Raw genomic sequence first — 25,119 nt, 5'->3', positions numbered from 1 at the left:
CCCAAGCAGGATCATTTCCAAGAACTGTGGGGACAAAGTCGCAAATGCTTTCAAATCTCCACCACTACCTACATAACTCCTTTCTGTAAATTCTACCTCCTAGGGTCATCTTTTTAGAGCTGTATCAATCTGGTGGGGAGAAATAAAGGGTGGAGATACACTGTTAATTAGTTAGTTTCCTTCTGGAGAGGCAGTGCAGTATGGGGAAAAGCAAGCGCTTTGAGTTCAGGAAATAGGGCCCAACTTTTGGTCCCAGTGCTTAATGGCTGTGTGATAACAGGACATTATATATACCTTTACAGTCTTAATTTCATCATCTATAAAATGGGTTACTGTCCTGATTATGGGGAAAAAGCAGCCTGTAAATAATAAATGTTGATTTCCTTCTACTTTTCAACTCTCCCCCTAAGTCAATATTTAAACACCAACATCATCTCTGGCAAACAGAGAACAGAGATCTGGGACCTTGGAGAGAAGAAAAAGAGAAAGCAGACAGACAAAGCAATTAGGATGTGGCGATGGCATGCCTGACCCATGTAATTCCATACATTTCAGTTATATCAACAATTACGAGTTGATGATAGGTTAGAAGCTTTGAAGTTTTGCAATTATTTTTGTACTTGACAAGTAGCTGTGATTTTTACCTCACCAAATGCTCCTCTGCCTATTACTTTTAAGGACTCAAAATCTTCCAATCCAAGTCTTGTTCTCTTCAAACGAAGAAACTCTGTTTCCTTCCGAGCATGTGCTGATCTCCGGAGTCGTTTCTAATATTTAAATAAGGAAGGGAGAAGAGGGGAAGGAGCTGAAATTCTGATAACAAGTCATGTTTGTCACTTACCCAGCTGGAAAACAGGTCCACAGTGGACTAGGGATAATCTTTTCACATATGGAAGCACCCCAGAAGGACTCTTAAGAGGTCACTTCTCCATTTCCCGGCCTTTAGACACAACATCCAAGCCACACTGAACAGATGAGTGCCTCCTCTGGGAACTCTGACTAACCTACTTCAGCAATCCACTATCCTAACATTTTTGGTGAAGGAAGGGATAAATAATCAACAACATTTTCCTTTATCCTGTTTAATATAAACTAAAAATGTGTTCTTATCTTTCCCTCTGGGTTGGTTACACATTATATGCTCTAACTTTCTGTTATTTCTACAAGTATTGGGTATTTTTCACCACTGTCCTGGGTTCTGCAAGCCAATCCTATTTTCGAAGGCATTTCCACTGCCATTCCAGTTTCTTGCACAGTCCCTTGTTAACTATATTTTCTCCTACTATATCTGTGGGCACTGGGTGGAAGGGCTGATTTGAGATGGATATTTTGCCTTAATAAAGATTTCAGGAACATGACACACTGGGGCCTGTCGGGGCATGGGGGGAAAGTGGAGGGAGAGCATTAGGACAAATACCTCATGTATGCGAAGCTTAAAACCTAGATGACAGGTTGACAGGTGCAGTAAACCACTATGGCACATACGTACCTATGTAATAAACCTGCACGTTCAGCACATCTATCCCAGAAAAAGTAAAGTAAATAAATATTTCAAAAACTTGCCCTACTCCTACGGAGACTTTTCAGTGAATTCTATAAAAATGCTATAACTTGCTCTTTTAAATTTTAATTTGATTTCATTCCTTCTTTCTCTTGGAATTCTAAATCTAGTTTACTATAACTGCATCTAGAGAAGCCTTCCTCTCCTAGTTACTTAATAATTAATCTGTCCCTCTGCATTAACACCCAAATCCAGAAGCACACTACCCCTCAAGTTCCTCTGTTACTGGGCCGAAACCCTTCTCATGTGTAACAAGGCTAACAACTTGCTGGACAAGATACAACCTGCCATGCTGGGTTTTAAGGAAGATACTGCCAATATTAATTACCTCTTCATCTTTTAGGCCTTCTTCTTCCATCACCTTTTCTAACTTCTTTTGTCTAAAACAAAAACAAAAGACACATGAAATCACACCTGAATAACTTTCTGAAAACTCTGTAACTTAATATTGTAATTGCATTTTAAAAAATGACACAAACAGGTAAATCTCGAACTGTCTCATTAAAACCAAAAAAATTACAGTTACTAAGACAAGTAAAAAGATTTCCATCCTTTGTTAGGTCTACTTTTTTTAGGCGGGGTGGCGGGAGGAGACAGAGTTTTGTTCTGTCACCCAGGCTAGAATGCAGTGGGGCAATCTCAGCTCACTGAAAACTCCACCTTACAGGCTCAAGCAATTCCACCTTAGCCTCCCAAGTAGCTAGGACTACAGGTGCATGCCACCATACCTGGCTAATTTTTAAATTTTTTGTAGAAATGAGGTCTCACCATATTGCCCAGGCTAGTATCAAACTCCAGCCTGACCTTCCAAAGTGTTGCGATTACAGGTGTGAGCCACCATGCCCCATCCTTAGGTCTACATTTTTTAAAAGCCTGTCTAAGATGTTAATGCAACAAAGAATCTTGTTTCAAAAAATGTCCTCTCTCGGTTTTGGCTTTTTTTTTAAATTTTCTTTTCAGTTATTTCCTCCTTACCAAACCACAAAACAGCTGGTATTTGATAAACTCTTATATCATGGTGTTACTTTCCCTCTCTCTGACTGAAATCTACTTCCTTTATTTCTGCATCTTCCTCCTCCTCCCTGCCATGAGCAAAGGGTAACAAACAACAAAGGTAAAAGCAGAATTTGGAAATTTAACGGGAAAAAGTGATCAAAAAGGTGACTGGCACCATTATCAAAACATCATACATCAGACTGGGTGTGGCGGCTCATGCCTGTGATCCCAGCACTTTGGGACGTGAGGCGGATGGGTCACTTGAGGTCAGGAGTCCAAGACCAGCCTGGCCAACATGGTAAAACCCCGTCTCTACTAAAAATATAAAAATTAGGCTGGGTGCGGTGGCTCATGCCTGTAACCCCAACACTTCGGGAGGCCAAGGCGGGTGAATCACTTGAGGTCAGGAGTTTGAGACCACAATGGCCAACATGGTGAAATCCCATCTGTACTAAAAATGCAAAAATCAGCCAGGCATGGTGGCATGCCCCTGTAATCCTAGCTACTCGGGAGGCTGAGATAGGAGAATCACTTGAACCAGGGAGGTGGAGGCTGCAGTGAGCAGAGATCACGCCACTGCACTCCAGCAGTGGAGTGAGACCCTGTCTCAAAAAAATAAATAAATAAATAAATAAATAAATAAATAAATAAATAAAACGCCAGGCATTGTGGCTCATGCCTGTAATCCCAGCACTTTGGGAGGCCGAGGAAGGCGGATCATAAGGTCAGGAGTTCGAAACCAGCCTGGCCAACATGGTGAAACCCCATCTCTACTAAAAATACAAAAATTAGCTGGGCATGGTGGCGAGCGCCTGTAGTCCCAGCTACTCGGGAGGCTGAGGCAGAAGAATTGCCTGAACCCGGCAGGCAGAGGTTGCAGTGAGTTGAGATCATGCCACTGCACGCCAGCCTGGGTGACGCAGCACGACTCTGTATCAAAAAACATATATCTGTATCTCTCTCTCTATGTATGTACATATGTATATATGTATATATGTATACACACACACACACACACACATATATATATAAATTAGCTGGGTGTACTGGCAGGCGCCTGTAATCCCAGCTATTTGGGAGGCTAAGGCACAAGAATCACTTGAACCTGGGAGGCAGAGGTTGCAGTGAGGCAAGATCACACCACGGCACTCCAACTCGGATGTCGGAGTGAGACTCTGTCTCGAAGAAAAAAAAAAACATTCAGATATCAGACTTTTGGAGTACTGAACTTTAGAAAGTGCATGCAATAATGTTTTTGATCTATAGTCTCATAAAACTAAAAGAAGCCAGTAAAACTTCCTTACAACCAATTCCACAGAACTTTCATTTACTCAGCACAATAAATGAAACTACATGGGCTAGAATCTCTCTTCCACCACTCATCAGCATTCCAGATAAACAGGCAATACATACAAACAGAGCAAAAAAGGGTAAGAGTGTACAGTATGCTGGCCGGGTGCGGTGGCTCACACCTGTAATCCCTGCACTTTGGGAGGCCAAAGCAGGCGGATCACGAGGTCAGGAGATCGAGACCATCCTGGCTAACACAGAGAAACCCCGTCTCTACTAAAAATACAAAAAAAAAAAAAAAAAAAAAAAAAATTAACCGGGCATAGTGGCAGGCACCTGTAGTCCCAGCTACTCAGGAGGCTGAGGCAGGAGAATGGCGTGAACCTGGGAGGCGGAGCGAGCCGAGGTCGCGCCACTGCACTCTAGCCTGGGCAACGAAGCGAGACTCCATCTCAAAAAAAAAAAAAAAAGTGTACAGTATGCTGCAGAAACAGCATGTAGTCCATTGTGGCTGACACACACAGCACTTCAAAAGCCACACCAAGAAGGTTGGATCTCATTCTGTAGACAATTGAGTGCTAAAAGAGGCTTGTGTGCAAAGGAGTGATGTGATAAGATTTCTATTTTAGAATGGTAACCAGCAGTAATGAGGATCTGATGGACTGGCAGGGAAAGCAACTGAGAAAGATCAGAGGCCAGTTGAGAGTTACTGTAATGATTCAGATGTACAGTAAAGATCTGGAACTAGGGCAGGAAAACCAGAATGAAGTGAATAGAGCTATTGCAAAGATGACCAACTGACAACAGGAGTCAAGAGAAAAGCCTTAGAATTTCCTGTCTAGAGGTATATGATGCCACTAATCAAGATAGAAAATGCAGAGAGAGGAACATTAACAGTTCTCCCAGTTCCCAGAATAGTTTGGGATACATGTGCATCTATGTGTACACATGTATTGGAGAGAAAAGGCTGTACTCTTAGTAGTTTCAGGAGTGTAAATTAATTCCATTGCAGTGGTTAGGTAGTTGAAGCAGAGAAGAGTAAGAAAAGTCAAAGTATAACATGCTAGGCAAAGCTCTAAGAACACAGCTGTGGTCAGCTCTTTTTGTGCCCTGAGTACTAAACACCATCACACCTCCTGACTATATGTTTTTGAATGACTACATCAGAATGGGCTGCAAGTCCAATGCACTATCCACTGTGTCACAAAACTGGCTCCTTCTGATTATATTTTAAATCTAAATACAAATTAAGAGGTTTTCCACAGCTTTACTGAAGTGTAATCAAATTTGTTGCAGCAGAACGCCTGCCTGAGAGTAAAGTTAACTCCTTGAACACAATTAGATTATTTCATTAGAGAAAGTATCCAGAAAAAAAAAAGCCTATCCATGATAACGATTAGGAGCAGGTCCACAAAGACCCTGAGGACACTAAAAACAGCAAGGACAGCCTGAAATGACTTAAAAATGACATCCTCTGTGAGATGATATCAAAGGAATTACTGTTAACTTGGTTAGATTCATAGTGGCATTTGCATTATGCAAGAAAATGGCCATATTTTTGGAAATGCATACTTGAGAGTATGCAGGATTAAAATGACAGATGTCTGGAATTTACCTTAAAACACAATAGCAAGAAAAAACAAAATGGGATAGATGAAGAAAAGATACCAAAGCCCTAAAATTATTAAATCTGAGGGATGAATATATTGAAACGGGGTCACTATATTATTCTATCTATGTTTAAAATTGTTCATAGTGAAAAATAGCAGGACTCTCCACACAGGCATGCTCTCTTATAGGAGTGCCAGGTTAACACTCCAGCCTTTGGTGGAGCCACTCTTCCCTTCAATTCCAATGTTCCAAATCAGAACCCTGGGAGAGAGACCAAGTCACTTTCACACTTAGAGGCCATATCCAGCCTCACCCCAGTGATGCCTTCCATGCGTTCCATTTATTTTCGTGTGTGTTCATTTCCTGTATGAGAGAGTGGTAAGACCTTCTGAAGGCAGGGACTGTATTTGAATTCCCCATCTCCACTAAGAATAGTGCTTTGTACACAGCTACTTTCTAAATGTATGCTGCTAAATTTTAAAAAGTAGAATGTATAGTAGCAATGTGCAGACACATTCATGACTACTACTTACAATTAGCCCCCTTTTCTAATTTAGGGTCCCCTCTTAGCATAGCTTGATTCGGAGGTAGCAGGAATGAGAAAATAGGGCTATTCCACCCTAACTGAAAATAGATAGTATTTTGGTGAGACACTGAAAACCAGGAAAAATAGTGTATTTAACAGAAATAGGGCCAGGCATGGTGGCTGACACCCGTAATCCCAGCACTTTGGGAGGCTGAGGCTGGCAGATAGCCTGAGGCCAGGAGTTGGAGACCAGCCTGGCCAACATGGTGAAACTCTGTCTCTACTGAAAATACAAAAAGTAGCCAGGCGTGGTGGCACGTGCCCGTAATCCCAGCTACTCAGGAGGCTGAGGCAGGAAAATCTCTGGAACCTGGGAGGCAGAGGTTACAGTGAGCCGAGATGGTGCCACTGCACTCCAGCCTGGGTGACAGAGTGAGATTCTGTCAGAAAGAGAAGAGGGGCAACAGAGTGAGATTCTGTCAGCAAGAGAAGAGAGGAGGGGAGGCGGAAGGGCTGTGATTATATCGCCATGATTAAAAATGCCTAAATTCAGAAAATGCCTAAGAAATACTTTTTTTTTTGAGACAAGAGTCTTACTCTGTCACCCAGGCTGGAGTGCAGTGGTACTATCTCGGCTCATTGCAACCTCTGCCTCCCGGTACAAGTGATTCTCCTGCCTCAGCCTCCTGAATAGCTGGGATTACAAGTGCCCACCACCATGTCCAGCTAATTTTTGTATTTTTAGTAGAGATGGGGTCTCACCATGTTGGCCAGTATGGTCTCGAACTCCTGACCTCAAGTGATTCACCCACCTTGGCCTCTGAAAGTACAGGGATTACAGGCGTGAGCCACCACACCCGGCCTTTTTCCTTTTTTTCTTTTTTTTTGGAGACAAGAGTCCGGCTCTGTCACCCAGGCTGGAGTGCAGGACACGATCTTGGCTCACTGCAACCTCTGCCTCCTGGGTTCAGGTGATTCTTGTGCCTCAACCTCCCTAGTAGCTGGGATTACAGGCATATGCCACCATGTCCGGCTAATTTTTGTATTTTTAGTAGACACGGGGTTTCATCATGTCGCCCAGGCTGGTCTTGAGCCCCTAACCTCAAGTGATCCACCCACCTCGGCCTACCAAAGTGCTGGGATTATAGGTGTGAGCCCCTGCACCCAGCCAGAAATACCCTAAAATTAACACTACACAGATTCTTTAAAATCTCCACAAATTACTTCAATTCTACACTCTGGTTTGACTGATATCTGCTCAGTGAAGACCATTAGGAGGTCTGGACTTACTCATTCTTGAGGCTTAAATAAAACTGACACGGGATCACTAATAATAATCACGTATCTCTACTTAGTATTAGATAAGACCAAATGAGGAATTTCTATAGTTAAGAAAACATAGATGAGAAAATCTAAGAGGAGTTGCAGAACATAGAAGTTCTCAGTAAAATGTATGAAAGACTATTTTATTTGGGGAGAAAAAAGCTTACCATTGTTATTTATTAAATTAGGTGTTTGTGGTTTTAATTAACCCACCTAAACAGTATTCATGAAGAAAAGAAACAACTGAAAATATTTTGTAAAAGGAAACGCCTGTTTCCTCAGATTTGATTTCAAACTGCTATGAATTATCTAAAACATTATTTTTTTAATGAATAAGTAGACAACTGTCAATACCTACTAGGTACCTAGGATCACATACAGAACGAATACAAGGAGAGCTGCTGCTCCTCGAGAAGGTCACAACCGAGGCTGCCATTGAAGGCAAAACACAGACTGAAGGAATATAGCAGATGCACTTGCCCTACTGAGTGCTTATGATCTAACAGTGGTATTAATAGACCATCAGGTGGCATTCCGCAGCACTGTGTGATGGACACTAGATTCAGGGGGTTTAATTATTTTTAAACCAATCTATAGAAGCTGCTATAGTGTTTCTATGAAACTGCTCAAAGTTCTCATATTTCATGTTTATACAGGAAACAATTTCCAGACGAATTTTACTCTTTCTTCTATCTCTGGGCTTTGGACACATATCCCCCTGCAGTAAGTCCTTTGCTTCAACTATAACCTAGTGTTCTACTATGACGGAACAGGGCAAGAGTTGCACAGCAATGCTAGGAATAACAGACATTTTAAAGGCACCTAGACAAGACACAAAAGAAAAAAAATGAAGATTTGTATTACAACTTGGTCTCAAAATTTGTTAGCCCAAAACTTATTATTTCAAATCTCCATCATATATTATCTCTTCATTATCAATTGTCTCATATCACTAAAACTGTTTATTCATCAAGGTCCCGCAATGCATCCCTCCAGAACATTAAAAAGCTTGCAAACTCAGGCCAATCATGGCTCATGCCTGTAATCCCAGCACTCTGGGAGGTGGAGGATGGCTTGAGCCCAGGAGTTTGAAGCTGCAGTGAGCCATGATCGCATCACTGCACTCCAGCCTGGGTGACACAGTAAGACCTTGTCTGTAAAATAAAATTTAAAAAAAAAAAAAAAGCTTCTTAGTTTACTTCTGAGGTAATTCTTGTCAATCCCTTTTTAAAAATTTTTCTAGGAACAATAAAGCCTGAAAGTTTTATTGAGCTGTATCAGTAAATCCAAAACCAACTAGCAGTTCATACAAAAAAGAGGGTTCTGGCTGGGCATGATGGCTCACACCTGTAAACCCAGCACTTTGGGAGACCAAGGTGGGTGGATCACTTGAGGTAAGGAATTCAAGACCAGCCTGGTCAACATGGTGAAACCCCATCTCTACTAAAAATACAAAAATTAGGCCAAGCACTGTGGCTCACACACTCTGGGAAGATGAGGCGGGCGGATCACCTCAGGTCAGGAATTCAAGACCAGACTGGCCAACATGGTGAAACCCCGCTTCTACTAAAAATACAAAAATTAGCCAGGCATGGTAGTCCATGTCTGTAATCCCAGCTACATGGGAGGCTGAGGCAGGACAATCGCTTGAACCCAGGAGGCGGAGATTATGCTATTGCATTCTAGCCTGGGCAAAAGAGTGAAACTCCGTCTCAAAAACAACACGAAAATACAAAAATTAGCCCGGAGTGGTAGCGCGCTCCTGTAATCCCAGCTACTCAGAAGGCTGAGGCAGGAGAATCGCTTGAACCCGGGAGGTTGCAGTAAGCCAAGATGGCACCACTGCCCTCCAGCCTGTGCCAGAGTGAGACTCCATCTCAAAAAAAAAAAAGAGGGTACTCAACAAAAAAGATCTACAAGGATATATTAATTCTGAAAGGCTCAAAGTACTAGTGCATTGTTGTTTTCTTAAAGAGATAGATGGTGTCTTGTTCAGTTGCCCAAGCTTGAGTGCAGTGACACAATCATAGCTCACTGCAGCCTCAAACTCCTGAGCTCAAGAGATCCTCCCACCTCAGCCTTCTGAGTAGTTAGAACTACAGGTGCACACCACCACACGTGGCTTACTATTCTTTAATAAAAAATAATGGCACTTTTATAAACAACCAAAAACAAACATTCTAACCCTCTTAAATATCTAACATTCTCTTCTGTCTTTTGATTAATTTGGTCTTTCAAAAAAAGCAAAACCACCAATGCTTTTTTGTTTGTTTGTTTGTTTTTTGAGATGGAGTCTCGCTCTGTCGCTCAGTCTTGAGTGCAGTGGCGCGATCTTGGCTCACTGTAAGCTCCGCCTCCCGGGTTCACGCCATTCTCCTGCCTCAGACTCCCAAGTAGCTGGGACTACTTGGGGGGCACCCACCTCCACACCCGGCTACTTTTTACATTTTTAGTAGAGACAGGGTTTCACCATGTTAGCCAGGATGGTCTTGATCTCCTGCCTCGTGATCCACCCACCTCAGCCTCCCAAAGTACTGGGATTACAGGCGTGAGCCACTGCGCCCGGCCTCCAATGCTGTATTTTTTAAATTTTGTTTATTTTTATATAACCCTCTCTGCTTCTGGAACCACTGAAACTTTTAGACGGCTTTTCTATCTTGAGAATCCAAAGAATGCAAAGCACTGCTGTCTGCTCATTTTGGGGTACAATCTTAGTGTTAATCACAATGTATCATTTATTAATAATGTAAACAAAACCATACATCATCTTGTTCCTGCAGAATGTGATACATACCAATAATAAACCATAGCTAGGGCAGAACCAGTAGGATAAAACCCAGAGGACTATTACTAAACAAGTGGCTAAATCAAAACTCATAAACATTTGCTTTATAATTACTACCCCAGTAGCTATGATTTCAAGAAGTGACTGTATTTGAAATAACTACCTCCACAGGTTTCACCTGCCTAAAGATATCCTGTACAGATTTACGTTTGAATTCCCCATGATCCTAACACGGGACAGTGTGCAGACACTTGTTTACTCCAGTGAACAGCAGCTAGCCACCACCAAGCATAAAATATCTGACTATTCCACATACAGAACTGCATATTTAAGGTCAAATTATATATCCCATGTAAATTATCATTTACACCCTCATGAAGAACAGGATTGCAAAGATCCTTATCAAAATATTAGCATATCGACCCAGCAACATAAAGGAGATAATACAATGTCATCAAGGCTTTTACCCCTGAAATGTAAAGTTAGTCTAACATTCAAAAATCAGTCCATGTAACTCACCATATTAAAAGAATAAAGGAGAAAAACAATATGACCATTATGAAGATGTTCAAAAGGCATTTGAAAAAAATTCAACACCCATAAAAAAACAACAATCAAAACGAAACAAACGACAAAAACAAAAAAATAATAATGAAAAGAAAAAATTCAACACCTACTGATGATAAAAATTCTCAGCTTCTCAGCCAAATTGGAACATAGGCTGAGCACAGTGGCTTACAATTCCAATCCCAAAACTTTGTGAGGCTGAAGCAGGAGGACTGCCTGAGGCCAGGAGTTCAAGATAAGCCTGGTCAACATAGTGATATCCTGTCTCTACAAAAAGGTAAAAAAAAAATTAGCCAGGTGTGGTGGCACATACCTGTAGTCCCAGCTACTTGGAAAGCTGAGGTGGGAGAATCACCTGAGCTCAGGAGGTCAAGGCTGCAGTGAGCCATGATTGTGCCACTGCACTCCAAGCTGGGTTAAAGCAAGACCCTGTCTCTAAAAAAACAAAAAAAAAAATTTTTAACCCAAATTAGAACATAAGGAAACTGCCTCAACCTATAAAGGGCATCTTTGGTAAAACAGTGAGCACGTTAGCTTGAAATCAAGAAGAAAACAAAGATATCCACTCCCACTACTTCTATTCAACATTTTACTGGAATTTCTAGCTAGTGCCGTAAGGCAATGAAAAAAGAAAAAAAAAAAAGAAAAAGAAAAAAAGGCCGGGCATGGTGGCTCACGCCTGTAATCCCAGCACTTTGGGAGGCCGAGGTGGGTGGATCACAAGGTCAGGAGATCGAGACCATCCTGGCTAACACGGTGAACCCCCATCTCTATAAAAATACAAAAAATTAGTCAGGCATGGTGGCGGACGCCTGCAGTCCTAGCTACTCGGGAGGCTGACGCAAGAGAATGTCATGAACCTGGGAGGCAGAGCTTGCAGTGAGCCAAGATCGTGCCACTGCACTCCAGCCTGGGCGACGAGCAAGACTGTCTCTCAAAAAAAAAAAAAAAAGAAAAGAAAAAGAAAAAGAAAGGTGAGTAGATTGAAAAGGAAATAAACTGTCTCTACCTGAATATCACAAGATTGTTTACATAGAAAATTCTAAATACGCAAATTAAAAAAAAACCTAGAATAATTAGAAACTTACAGAATACAAGATCAATATACAAAACTCAGTTATATGTCTATATACTAGCAGCAAACAACTGGACAATGAAATTCTAAACAGCATCCAGAAAACCCCCAAATACTAGAAATAGATTAACAAGACATGTAAGATGCACACACTAAAAATTACGAAAACACCGTTGAGAAAAACTAAAGAAGACCTTAAAAATGGAGATATGGGCCAGGCGCAGTAGCTCATGCCTGCAATCCCAGCACTTTGGGAGGCCGAGGCAAGTGGATCACCTGAGGTCAGGAGTTCGAGACCAGTCTGCCCAACATGGGGAAACCCCATCTCTATTAAAAATACAAAAAATCAGCTGGGGTGGTGGCAGGTGCCTGTAGTCCCAGCTACTTAGGAGGCTGGAGCAGGAGAACTGCTTGAACCTAGGAGGCGGAGGTTGTAGTGACCTGAGATCACAACACTACACTCCAGCCTGGGCAGCAATAGCAAAACTCCGTCTCAAACAAACAAACGAACAAGAAAACAAACAACAACAACAAAAAACAGAGATATGCAATGTCTGTATAACAGAAGATTCAATAATGTTAAGGTGTTGATTCTCCACAAATTGATCTACAGAGTCAATATAATTCCAATAGTAATTCCAGGCCGAGTGCAGTGGCTCATACCTGTAATCCCAAAACTTTGGGAGGCCGAGGCGGGTGGATCACAAAGTCAAGACCATCCTGGCCAACGTGATGAAACCCCATCTCTACTAAAAATACAAGAATTAGCTGGGTGTGGTGGCGCGTGCCTGTAGTCCCAGCTGTTAGGGAGGCTGAGGCAGGAGAATCGCTTGAACCCAGGAGGCAGAGGTTGCAGAGAGCTGAGATCACGCCACTGCACTCCAGCCTGGCAGCAGAGCAAGACTTCGTCTCAAAAAAAAAAAGCAACATAATTCCATTGGGCTTTTCTGTAGATTAAGATGACTCTAAAATTTATAATAAAATGCAAAGAACACAGAATATTCAAAGCAATCTTAAAATAAAATGACCAAAGCTGGAGGACTTACACATTACCTGACTTCAAAACTTACTACAAAGCTACAGTAATCAAAACTGGGTGATACTGGCAAAGGATAGACAAAGAGATCAATGAGACAGAAAAAGAAAGCCCAGAAATGAATTCACATCTATATGTCAGTTGATTTTCAAGAAGAGTGCCAAAGCAATCTCATGGGGGAAGATCTTTCAACAAATGGTGCTAAAATAACTGGATATCATAAGGATAAAAATCAATCTCAACTCCCCACCTCATATCATACACACCTATTACTTCAATATGGATCACAGAACTAAATGTAAAAACTAAACCTAAAAAACTTCTAAAATGGAACATACGAGAAAATCCTTATGACTTGGGGATAAATAAAGGTTTCTGGCCAGGCACAGTAGCTAACACCTGGTAAGTCCAGTACTTTGGGAGGCTGCGGCGAGAGGATCGCTTGAGGACAGGAGTTCAAGACCAGCCTGGTCAATATAACAAGACCTTGACTCTAAAAAAAAATTAGAGTTTTTTTAAATTTTACTTTTATTTTTTTTGAGACTGAGTTTCACTCTTGTTGCCCAGGCTGAAGTGCGATGCTGTGATCTCGTCTCACCGCAACCTCCACCTCCCAGGCTCAAGCAATTCTCCTGCCTCAGCCTCCCGAGTAGCTGAGATTACAGGCATGCGCCACCACCACACCCAGCTAATTTTGTATTTTTAGTAGAGACGGGGTTTCTCCATGTTGGTCAGGTTGGTCTCGAATTCCCGACCTCAGATGATCCACCCGCCTCGGCCTCCCAAAGTGCTGGGATTACAGGTGTGAGCCACCATGCCTGGCCCCAAATTAGTTAATTTTTTAAAAAGAGGAAAGGTTTTTTTAGAAAGGTCACAGAATACAATAACCATTTAAAAAATGCCAGATTTTATTTCATCAAAATTTAAAATGTCTGCTTGCCTAAAGACTTTGTTAACAACATGAGCAGGAAAGCCACAGATTGGGAGAGATTACTTACGAAACATACACATGACAAAGGTCTGATATGTAGGACAAAGAACTCCTGCAACTCAATAACAAAGACAACTCAATTTCTTTAAATGCTCGAAAAATTTGAACAAACATTTCACAAAGGAAGATGCACAAATGGCCAAAAAGTACATAAAAATGTTCAACATCATTAGTCATCAGGGAAACGCAAACTAAAAATCACAGTGAGATATCACTAAATATCCACCAAAATAACTAAAACACTGACAACACAAATGTTAGCAAAAATGTAAAGTAACTGGAACTCTCATATATTAGTAATATTTTGAAAAAAGGTCTAGCAGTTTCTTATAAAACTAAACATATACCTATGTATATGATTCAGAAATTCCACCTCTAGATGTTTACCTGAGAACTGAAAACAAATGTTCACAAGACTGGTACAAAAATGTTCATAGAAGTTTATTCAAAATAGCCAAAAATTGAAAAGAACCCAGGTGTTTATCAACAGGAGAATGGATAAACAAACTAAGAAGATATAGTCAGAAGACAGTATAGTACCAACAATAAAAAGGAACAAATTATTGATGCATACAGCAACACAGAGGAACCTCAAAAACATTACGCTGGCAGGTGTGGTGACTCACACTTGTAGTCCCAGCACTTTGGGAGGCTAAGGTGGGAGGATCACTTGAACCCCAGAGTTCAAGACCAGCCTGGACAACAAAGTGAGACCCTGTCTCTACAAAAAATTTAAAAATTAGCCAAGCGTGGTGGCATGCACCTATAGTCCCAGCTACTTGGGAGGCTGAGGCAGGAGGATCGATTGAGCCTGGGAGGTCAAGGCTGCAGTAAGCTATGATTGTGCCACTGCACACCACCTTGGGCAACAAAACAACATCCTGTCTCAAAAACAAAAAAATTATGCTAAATGAAAGATGCCTTGCTCAAACAAGTACATACTACGTTTCCATTTATGTGTTCCACTTGCATGAAATAGGCAAAACTATGATAGAAACAAAATCATGGCCGGGCGTGGTGGCTCACACCTGTAATCCCAGCACTTTAAGAGGTGAAGGCAGGTGGATCACGAGGTCAGGAGATTGAGACCATCCTGGCTAACACGGTGAAAACCCGTCTTTACTAATAATACAAAAACAAAATTAGCCGGGCATGGTGGTGGGCGCCTGTAGTCCTAGCTACTTGGGAAGTTGCGGTGGGAGAATGGCATGAACCCGGGAGGCGGAGCTTACAGTGAGCCAGGATCGTGCCACTGCACTCCAGCCTGGGCGACAGAGCGAGACTTCGTCTCAAAAAAAAAAAAAAAAGAAAGACATAAAATCACAACAGTGGTTGTTTAAGATGGAAGAACCAAGAGGCATGAAAACTTTCTGGGAGAGGTAATGCTCTCTGTTTTGATAAAGGTTTAAGTTATAAAAGTGTACGCATTTGTCAAAACTCATAAAATGGTAACCCTCAACTTGTGAATTTCATTGTATATAAATTTTACACCCTTCCCCAAAAAGTATAAATATTGAACTCTAGTTAATGTTATATAAGCAGAAATATTCAGAAGTATACTGATGTCTACAACATACTTTGAAGTGAGGCAAAAATTAAGATGGACTGGCCAGGCGCGGTGGCTAACACCTATAATCCCAGCACTTTGGGAGGCCAAAGCAGGTGGACCACGAGGTCAAGAGATCAAGACCACCCTGGCCAACACGATGAAACCCTGTCTATTAAAAATACAAAAATTAGCTGGGAGTGGTGGTGCATGCCTGTAATCCCAGTGACTTGGGAGGCTGAGGCAGGAGAATTGCTTGAACCCAGGAGGCAGAGGTTGCATTGATGCATTGAGCCGAGACTGTGCCACTACACTCCAGCCTGGGCGACAGAACAAGACTCTGTCTCAAAAAAAAAAAAAAAAAAAAAAAAGAAATTAAGATGGATTAACGAACAGATACAAGAATGGATAGATGGATATGTAGTTAAACAAATACCATAAATAATCACTATAGACTCTAGATGATATATATGTATATATCCACTGTATAATTATTATAAATTTTCTGTACTTCTGAATACTTTCACAGTAAAATATTGGGGAAAAAAAATTTTTTTTTTTTGAGACGGAGTCTCGCTCTGTCCCCAGGCTGGAGTGGCTTGATCTTGGCTCACTGCAAGCTCCGCCTCCCGGTTTCACGCCATTCTCCTGCCTCAGCCTCCCAAGTAGCTGGGACTACAGGTGCCCGCCACCACACTCGGCTAATTTTTTTATATTTTTAGTAGAGACGGGGTTTCACCATGTTAGCCAGGATGGTCTCGATCTCCTGACCTCGTGATCCGCCCGTCTCGGCCTCCCAAAGTGCTGGGATTACAGGCTTGAGCCACCGCGCCCGGCCTTTTTTTTTTTTTTTAAAGATACAGACTCTCACTGTTGCTCAGGCTGGCCTCAAATTCCTGGGCCAATGCAATCCTCCCACCTCAACCTCCCAAGTACCATTTTTTTCTTGGATTTCAATAGAAGTTTATGTTATTGACTTGTAGGCATAAGTGGGTTAATGGCAGGGACTTTGAAAACCCTTTCACTGTCATTCCATTGTGATAGTCTATAATAAGGCTGCTACTATTCTTGCCTCCTTTCAGCATTATAAGTGTTTTACAATATGAGAAAGGAATGCCACAATCATGACACAATTTTTTCAAACAAAATTCTTTACCTCATTTCTCGTTCTTCATGTTGAGCGATAAGGTTGCTATAAAAATTCTCCAGTGTCACTTTGGTCATTGTCACCCTTTCCTTTGTGTGGTTACTCATGGATGAGCAAGGTGTTGAGCCTGTCATTGCCATGGCTGCTAGAAACAAAGAAAAGAACAGGTATTAGATTCGGAGTTAGAATCCACCCATTGTGCACTCTCCTACCTTATTGGTAGGAATGTAATTTGGTGCAAGTTTTCTGGAAGACAAACAGGTAATATGAAACAAAAGCCAGACAAAGAGAATACTTAGTGAAAATAAATATAAATTACTGCCTATGACCCAGAAATCCCACCCCTAGGTATAAAGACTAGAGAAACCATCACATAGGCTTCTAAAAAGACATACACAGGATGTTCAGTACAGACAGGATGTTCACTATGCCTTAATTTGTGTTATGGGAAGTTGGAGGCACTTAAGTAAGAAAATAAAGAGCTGTGGCTGCATAGGAGATACCATGCAACAACCAGAAAACCAGAAGCAACTCTACCTGTACCTGTAAGTCACACAAATGTATCTTTTTTCTTTTTCTTTTTGAGATGGAGTTTTGCTCTTGTTGCCCAGGTTGGAGTGCAATGCAATGATCTTGGCTCACCACAACAAGTGATTCTCCTACCTCAGCTTCCCGAGTAGCTGGGATTATAGGCATGTGCCACCATGCCCAGCTAATTTTTTATTTTTAGTAGAGACGGGGTTTCTCCATGTTGGTCAGGCTGGTCTTGAACACCCGACCTCAGGTGATCCGCCGGCCTCGGCCTCCCAAAGTGCCGGATTACAAGTGTGAGCCACCGCGCCCGGCCCACACAAATATGCCTCCCTCCCTTCCTTCCTCCCTCTCTCTCTCTTTCTTTCTTTCTTTTCAAGACGGAGTCTCGCTCTTTCGCCCAGGCTGAAGTGCAGTGGCATGATCTCTGCTCACTGCAACCTACACCTCTCATGTTCACACCATTCTCCTGCCTCAGGATCCCCAGTAGCCGGGACTACAGGTGCCCGCCACCACGTCCAGCTAATTTTTGTATTTTTAGTAGAGACAGGGTTTCACCATGTTAAGCCAGGATGGTCTCAATCTCCTGACCTCGTGATCCGCCCACCTCGCCCGGCCCACAGATATATCTTTAAAACATATTAGTGCAAGTGCGTATTGCATTTTTAAAAGAGAACAAGATCACAATACCATATAGGTAAATTAAGAATATATAGTAAACCACACGCCTGTAATCTCAGCTTCCTGGGAGGCCAAGACAGAGGACTGCTTGAATCCCCAAGTTTAAGACTAGCCTGGGCCAGGTGTGGTGGCTCACACCTGTAATCCCAGCACTTTGGGAGGCCAAGGCGGGCGGATCACGGGGTCAGGAGATGGAGACCACGGTGAAACCCCGTTTCTACTAAAAATACAAAAAATTAGCTCGGCGTGGTGGTGGGCGCCTGTAGTTCCAGCTACTCAGGAGGCTGAGGCAGGAGAATGGCCTGAACCTGGGAGGCGGAGCTTGCAGTGAGCTGAGATCGTGCCACTGCACTCCAGGCTTGGCGACAGAGCCAGACTCCGTCTCAAAAAAAAAAAAAGACTAGCCTGGACAACATAGTGAGACCTAAATATATATACATATAGTACACATACAGTACAATTCTTTGCCATCTAAAAATCTACCTTGAAGAAATCAAGGACCCATAAAAATTCATCACAAGGCGATTCAATGCAGCGTTGTAATCACAAAGGAAAATTAGGGATAACTTGAATATACACAATAGAATTAACTCAGTATGAAAAAGCCTTTCAATAAAATAATGTGTGGACAATTAAAATATGTCCAAATAGTTAACATCAGAGGAAATGTTTCCACTCTAAGTCAACAGAACAGATAACAAAGCAGAATGTATATCACGATCTCAATTTTCTTTATGTGTTTACTGTATGTGCACATAATTATTAGAAAATATAATCAAAATGTTATTAGTGGCATACCTGTAGATAGTGAAAACAGAAAATTTTATTCTTGCTTGTGCTTTTCCCATGTTTTTCTTTTTTTTTTTTTTTTTTGAGATGTGGAGTCTCACTCTGTCACCCAGGCTGGAGTACAGTGATGCAATCTCAGCTCACTGCAACCTCTGCCTCCCGGGTTCAAGCGATTCTCATGTCTCAGCCTCCCAAGTAGCTAAGATTACAGGCACCAGCCAACGCGCCCAGCTAATTTTTTTGTTTGTTTTGTTTTGTATTTTCAGTAGAGACGGGGTTTCACCACACTGGTCAGGCTGGTCTCAAACTCTTGACCTCAAGTGATCCGCCCAACTTGGCCTCCCAAAGTGCTGAGATTGCAGGCGTGAACCACTGCACCCAGTCCATGTTTTTCTGTATTTTCTTCCATCAGCATATACTGTTACCAATAACTCTTTATCCACAGTTAAATGAAAAATCTATTATTAAAATGGTAATCTACTGATACATACATGCTCTGACACAGCCTTAAGGTATTTGATAAATGTTTGCCGTTTATTTGAATTTACAAGTTAAAATAAAGATGTACGTCTTAAAGGGAACACTATGACAAAAAAACCTGAATCACAATTCTAGTGGTAGAAGTAGCAATATCTTAAAAACGAGAGATCTTAACTTCCTCATTTTACACAAGAAAAAAACACCACCAATGGGTTTAGATAAGTTATAGAATATTTTTTTCCTAAATTTAAAATCTCGTTTTCAACCAGTTGTGTGGCGCACGCCTGTAGTCCCAGCTACTCCAGAGGCTAAGGCAGAATTGCTTGAACTGCGAGGCAGAGGTTGCAGTGAGCCGAGATCACGCCACTGCCCTCCAGACTGGGCTACACAGCGAAACTCAGTCTCAAAAATAAATGATAAAATCAGCTGAGCACGATGGCTCACGCCTGTAATCCCACCACTTTGGGAGGTCAAGGCAGGCGAATCACCTGAGGTCAGGAGTTGGAGACTAGCGTGACCAACACAGTGAAACACCGTCTCTATGAAAAATACAAAAATTAGCCGGGCATCGTGGCAGGTGCCTGTAATCCCAGCTACTCGGGAGGCTGAGGCAGGAGAATTGCTTGAACCCACGAGGCAGAGCAGTGAGCCGAGATCATGCCACTGCACTCCACCTGTGCGACAGAGCGAGACTCTGTCTCAAAGAATAAATAAATAAATAAAATAAAATCTCATTTTCCTTCAGATATTTCAGTTAACCTGCATTATCACACTTGGCCAAACTGTTCACTAACATTGACTCACTGTAGCATTGGCAATAGCACTCAATTTTTTTTTTTTTTTTTTTTGAGATAGAGTCCCGCTCTGCCACCCAGGCTGGAGTGCAGTGGCGCGATCTCGGCTCACTGCGAGCTCTGCCTCCCGGGTTCACACCATTCTCCTGCCTCAGCCTCCCAACTAGCTGGGACTACAGGCGCCCGCCACCATGCCCAGCTAATTTTTTCTATTTTTCAGTAAAGACGGGGTTTCACTGTGTTAGCCAGGATGGTCTTGACCTCCTGACCTTGTGATCCACCCACCTCAGCCTCCCAAAGTGCTGGGATTATAGGCATGAGCCACTGCACCCAGCCAATAGTGCTCAATATTTTATTTTTACCACTCCTACCTCCCACATGATCTACTTCTCTGTCTCTTCATCCTAATATAAAGCTGAGTAAAAATTAGGAGAGGCTGAACACTGTGGTTCATGCCTGTAATCCCATCACTTTGGGATGGTGAGGTAGGGAGATCATTTGAGTCCAGGAGTTCAAGAGCCCAGGAGTTCAAGACCAGCCTGGGCAACATAGCAAGACCCTGTCTCTACCACCCCCCACAACTGTGGCAAAAAAGAATCATGAGAGACAAAGGGCCATTTTTCTTTCTTTTTTTTTTTTTTTGAGATGGAGTCTCGCTCTGTCGCCCAGGCTGGAGTGCAGTGACACAATCTCGGTGCACTGCAACCTCCGCCTCCTGGGTTCAAGTGATTCTCCTGCCTCAGCCTCCCAAGTAGCTGGGACTACTAGGACATGCCATCACCCCCAGCTAATTTTTAGTAGAGACGGGGTTTCCATATGTTGGCCAGGCTGGTCTTGAACTCCTGACCTCAGATGATCCGCCTGCCTGGGCCTCCCAAAGTGCTGGGATTACGGGCATGAGCCACCGCACCCAGCCAAGGACCATTTTCAAAGATAGTGCATTTTAAGAAAAGCTTTAAGGTTTTCCCCTTAATACTTAGTAGCTTTTTAAATTGTTTTGTGGATTAAACTAAGGCTTATAAAACACTTGTTCAAAAAAGCCTTAAAATTATTTAAAAAGCAATTATTTAAAAAGATACTCAGACAAAAATCACATAAATAATCCCTTCAGAGCAGAGATTCAAAACCAAGGCTCTACTTGAGAGTCAAACATTTTGATTCATCATGTGTCAAAAAGATCAGTAAAAACAAATTTAAGACACTGTATTCAGAGCTACCTTACTGTAAAATATCACATTATTTTCTATGGGGAAGTTTCAACTAATACCAAAGCAAACTCAAATGTTTTACAGTATCACTAAAGGATTTAAAAAAAAAAAAAAAAAAAACCTCTGTTTGGTTTGTGAAGCTTGGGTGTGGTTCCTTATTTGTCAGCCTGTACCCCCTCCACCCACAATGAAAACCACATGCACTAAGTGTGTCTGGTGAAGAAATTTAAAAACCAGATCTAAAAACATGTCAAAAGCAAGTGAGAGTTTTGTATTTCCTTGTCTGAAAATTCCTGAAGAAATTACATATATGTAGTTACATTTTAACAACTGAAATTACTTCAACATAAAAATGTAACAATTTGCCAGGGCACTGGTGCATGCCTGTAATCCCAGACTTTGGGAGGGAGATGTAGGAGACTGCTTGAAACCAGTCTGTGCAACATGGCAAAACCCGTCTCTACAAAAAAAATACAAAAAATTGGCCAGGTGTGGTAGCGCACACCTGTAGTCCCAGCTACTCAGGAGGCTGAGGTGGGAGGATTGCTTGAGCTGGAGAGGCAGAGGTTTCAGTGAGTTCGGCTTGTGCCACTGCACTCCAGCCTGGGACAGAGCAAGAACCTGTCTTAAAAACAGCAACAACAACAACAACAAACAAAACACAACAATCTGCTAATATTTAACCCTAAGGCACACAGTGCCATCCATATAACAGGCAGTTAATAAATGTAAGTTGAACAAGTTAATGATTTTTAGTTGTCAACAAAGCTAAAGAATAAAGATGGCTGGACACAGTGGCTCATGCCTATAATCCCAGCACTTTGGGAGGCCGAGGCAGGTGGATCACCTGAAGTCAGAAGTTGGAGACCAGCTTGGTCAACATGGTGAAAGCCCGTCTCTACTAACGATACAAAAAAAAAAAAAAAAAAAAAGCCGGGCATGGTGGCGGGCACCTGTAATCCCAGCTACTTAGAGGAGGCTGACACAGGAGAATCGCTTGAACCCTGGAGGCAGAGGTTGCAGTGAGCCAAGATCACACCACTGCACTCTAGTCTGGGTGGCAGAGTGAGAATCCTTTTCAAAAAAAAAAAAGAATAAAGACTACATTTACACTGATGGGTATATCAAAAATGTTTTGACTAATTTAAGTAGCTGGCATTACTACCTAAACTTTTAAAAAGATCAAAAGGACAATAAATGAACTCAAAGATGCTCAAATATTAGACCAACAAATTCTTAAGCAGAGTGTTTTTCAACTTTTAGAGTTTCTAATAAAATGATAAAGATTGCACTCTCCTTCCCTTTGACCTTTTAAACCCTCCTCCACTTCCTCTATTGTAATATTAAAAATTTAGCCTAATTCTAATATCCTTTAATCAAAAGATGTAATTAATATTGCCCTATAGCAATTCATAGGTTTACGGGTCGGCCAACTTTTCTTAAGACAGAACTATCCCTCAGGCTTTCCATAATTCAAGCCTTCCTGCCCTGACCTAGAAGCCATTGGAGGCCTTTGCCCTGTTTGTTTCATTCTTCAGCTCTGCACAATTAGGAAATAACAGGTGGCTGAGAAATTCTTCAAAGTTTTAAAAATTAACAAAAGGAATTGATCCTCATAAAAGTCAGGCTAAGGCCTGCAAACTCAAAAGGAAGTCAAATGAAAAGCATTATGCGATTCAATCTATATGGTTATGCCTGGCTAACTGATTGACTTTACAATGGTACTCTATGATCACTATAAATAACCCTCTCGCAACAATCTGGACTTCATTTCTTTGCGGCTGACAACCCATTATCTTTCATTTGGACGATTCAACATTGAAGCTAAGATTACTGCTTAAGCCGCACGTCTAATTTCTCCCACTGAACTGTAAATCCTACTGAACAGTAATCCCTACCTACACTAGAAAGCAAGCACCACGTCTTATGCTTGTTTTAATGTTCGTCCCCCATTTCATGCACAGTGCTATGCACTTAGCACCTTAAGAAAGATTAACTAGGAAAAATACCCATTTTTGATGGCCATTCCGAGCGTGAGGTGTTTATGTGTGATGTTTATGTGTGATGGGGGATAGGGCTGGGACATGAAATGGTTTGCTATAGCGTTCTCTCCTCTTACGAGGAAGCTAGTATCTAACGTTTAGGGTGGGGAGGAGAGTCTGTTATCGTAGTGGTGGTTGTTTTATGTTTAGGGAAACCAAATATACTGCCTGGCTAATTCAGAGGCAGGGTGAGTTGAAAGGGTGGAGACACTCAGGGTCTACTTCACTCCAACCCTCCTCGGTGCATTTCAAAAAGAACAAGTTTCTCTCCGTGTCTTTTAGTCGTTTCAGAGTGAACTGAGAGATCTGGTCTCTCTGCCGGCCGTGCTGCCCGCTTTCTGACACAGACTTTCCTCTCAGCCCTTATCGACTTTTTCCTTTCCTCTGGCTGTTGCTTTTCCACTCTCTTCTTAAGAAACTTCCCTGCCTTTCCTGTGATTTTAAGCTTATCTGAAGCCCAGTATCTTAAGACTAACGGAGAAAGGAGCCGACTCAAAGATACCACACCCCAAGGGGGCTTTCGACATCTCTGCCTCAGACTACAGTTCACAGACCCCAGAAGGAAAAGGAGATGAAAACTGGTGATGACCGAGATCCCTGAGGGACTGACTGGTGGCAGGGAGCAGACAAAGGTGGCAACATGGAAAGGAGAGCCTGGCTCCCGCTCCAACTGCAGAAGGAGAAAGAGAAAGGACGGGGTGGAGAGGCTGGGACTGGGAAAATGTGGAGGGCCAACAAGGGGCATCTGGAGACGGGGGAAGAAGAGGGCTGAGGACAGGGGAGGAGAGGGGACGAGAGGCTGAGAGGTTAGGGCTTGAAAGAGGGCGTCGGCGAGAAGGAGAAAGCCCGAGGAGTCGGCGGTTGGGGAAGGAGGAGATAAAGGAAGAACCCTGGGATGGAGTGAAGACGTCGGCAGCAAGCAACTCACCAGAGCCCCGGGAGAGGCAGGGCTGGGGGCGGCGGAGAGCCGCAGACGCCCCTTCTACCAGTAGTCTCGACGTGAAGGCTGGCGAAGCCCCGGCGGCGGCAGCCAACGAGCCAAAGACGGGAGGGGACGCGTGAGGGTCTCTGAGACAGGGGGCGACGGGCTGTTGCGGGTGAGGACAACAGGAAGCGTTCCAACTGCCGGAAAAGACGGGAGCGCTAAGGGGCCAAGGCAGCCTGGTCCCCCGCCGCGGAGACGGGCTGGAGCGGCAACCCGGGGCCGAGACTACGCATGCGCGACTTCCCGGTGAGGCCGGGATTGAGGGACTGCGCGTGCGTGGCCCCGCCTTGCCCCTCCCTTCACCCCCAGTCTGGAGCTGGCGGGACCTGGGTGAGGCCAGATGTGTGAGTGTGGGGCGGTGGCGAAGTAGGCTGGGCTGAGGGGGAAGTTCCCTTGTTTTCTTTTATTTTACTTTTTACTTCGAAATAATTATGGACTCACAAGAAGTTGCAAAATTAATATATACAGGTTCCGTATACCGTCACCCACTCAGCTTACCTCAACATTTTTCATAAGATACAACATTCTCAAAGCCAGGAAATTGACATTGTCACAATACAGTTAACTAAACCAATACAATTAACTTCATTACAGACCATACTCGGATTTAACCTGTTTGGCATGCAGTCATGTGCGTGTGTATGTGTGTGTAGTTATATGAAATGTTATCACCTGTATAGTTGCCACCTACTCCCCTACCCCGTGTAGAGCAGGTCTGCTGGAGCCTTTGGCCCCCCTCCTCTTCCTCAAAGTAAGGACCTTACCTGGGATAAGGTGAGCTCTCATAGGTTTGGGAGGTTGCCCAGAGGGCGACCCAGTGTGGACAGAAGAACGTGCTTTTCAAGGCCACCCAACTCTTATTCTGTACTACTTTAGGGGGTAAAGAGGTCCCAAGTTTCATGGCCTTTGGGCACTCCTCGTTTCTTGAGAATGGAGCACAATGCCCTCAACTACAAAGTGTCAGGCTCCTGGAAACTAAGATGAATGAGACATGGTCCCTGACTGCCTGCAAAGGGGTCATCTAGGGAGAGAAGGAAGCATGTGCTGCGAGTCATTAATTCATTTCATCTTCAAAGCCCAGTTTCCTTTTGTCTAGCCTCTTACAAAAATCACTTCTGGCCAGGCACCGTGGTTCGTGCCTGTAATTCCAGCACT

At 42.8% G+C, this 25,119-nt stretch overlaps 1 protein-coding gene and 1 long non-coding RNA gene across 9 annotated transcripts in view; one reads left to right on the top strand and one right to left on the bottom strand.

The window, feature by feature from the left end:
• Positions 1-24,185, bottom strand: part of STK38 (serine/threonine kinase 38) — a 54,828-nt gene extending 30,643 nt beyond the window's left edge. Inside the window, exons 1-6 of one of the 8 annotated variants that reach the window (XM_077999071.1) lie at positions 23,908-24,185; positions 16,464-16,599; positions 12,398-12,480; positions 10,973-11,094; positions 1,890-1,941; positions 645-767 (exon numbers count right to left, since the gene is read on the bottom strand). In XM_077999071.1, coding sequence (XP_077855197.1) covers positions 645-767; positions 1,890-1,919 — 153 coding nt within the window. In that variant the 5' untranslated portion in view covers positions 1,920-1,941; positions 10,973-11,094; positions 12,398-12,480; positions 16,464-16,599; positions 23,908-24,185. 8 annotated transcript variants of the gene reach the window in all.
• Positions 634-24,196, top strand: LOC144340435 (uncharacterized). The gene is made up of 2 exons (XR_013416542.1): positions 634-2,189; positions 22,002-24,196. It is a non-coding gene; the product is annotated as an uncharacterized LOC144340435 (long non-coding RNA).
• Positions 24,197-25,119: the final 923 nt, after the last annotated feature.

This window comes from Macaca mulatta, chromosome 4 (assembly GCF_049350105.2).
Source record: "Macaca mulatta isolate MMU2019108-1 chromosome 4, T2T-MMU8v2.0, whole genome shotgun sequence".
Taxonomy (NCBI): Eukaryota; Metazoa; Chordata; class Mammalia; order Primates; family Cercopithecidae; genus Macaca; species Macaca mulatta.
Note: the sequence above shows the minus strand (reverse complement) of the source record. Positions and strands in the feature narration are given on the sequence as shown.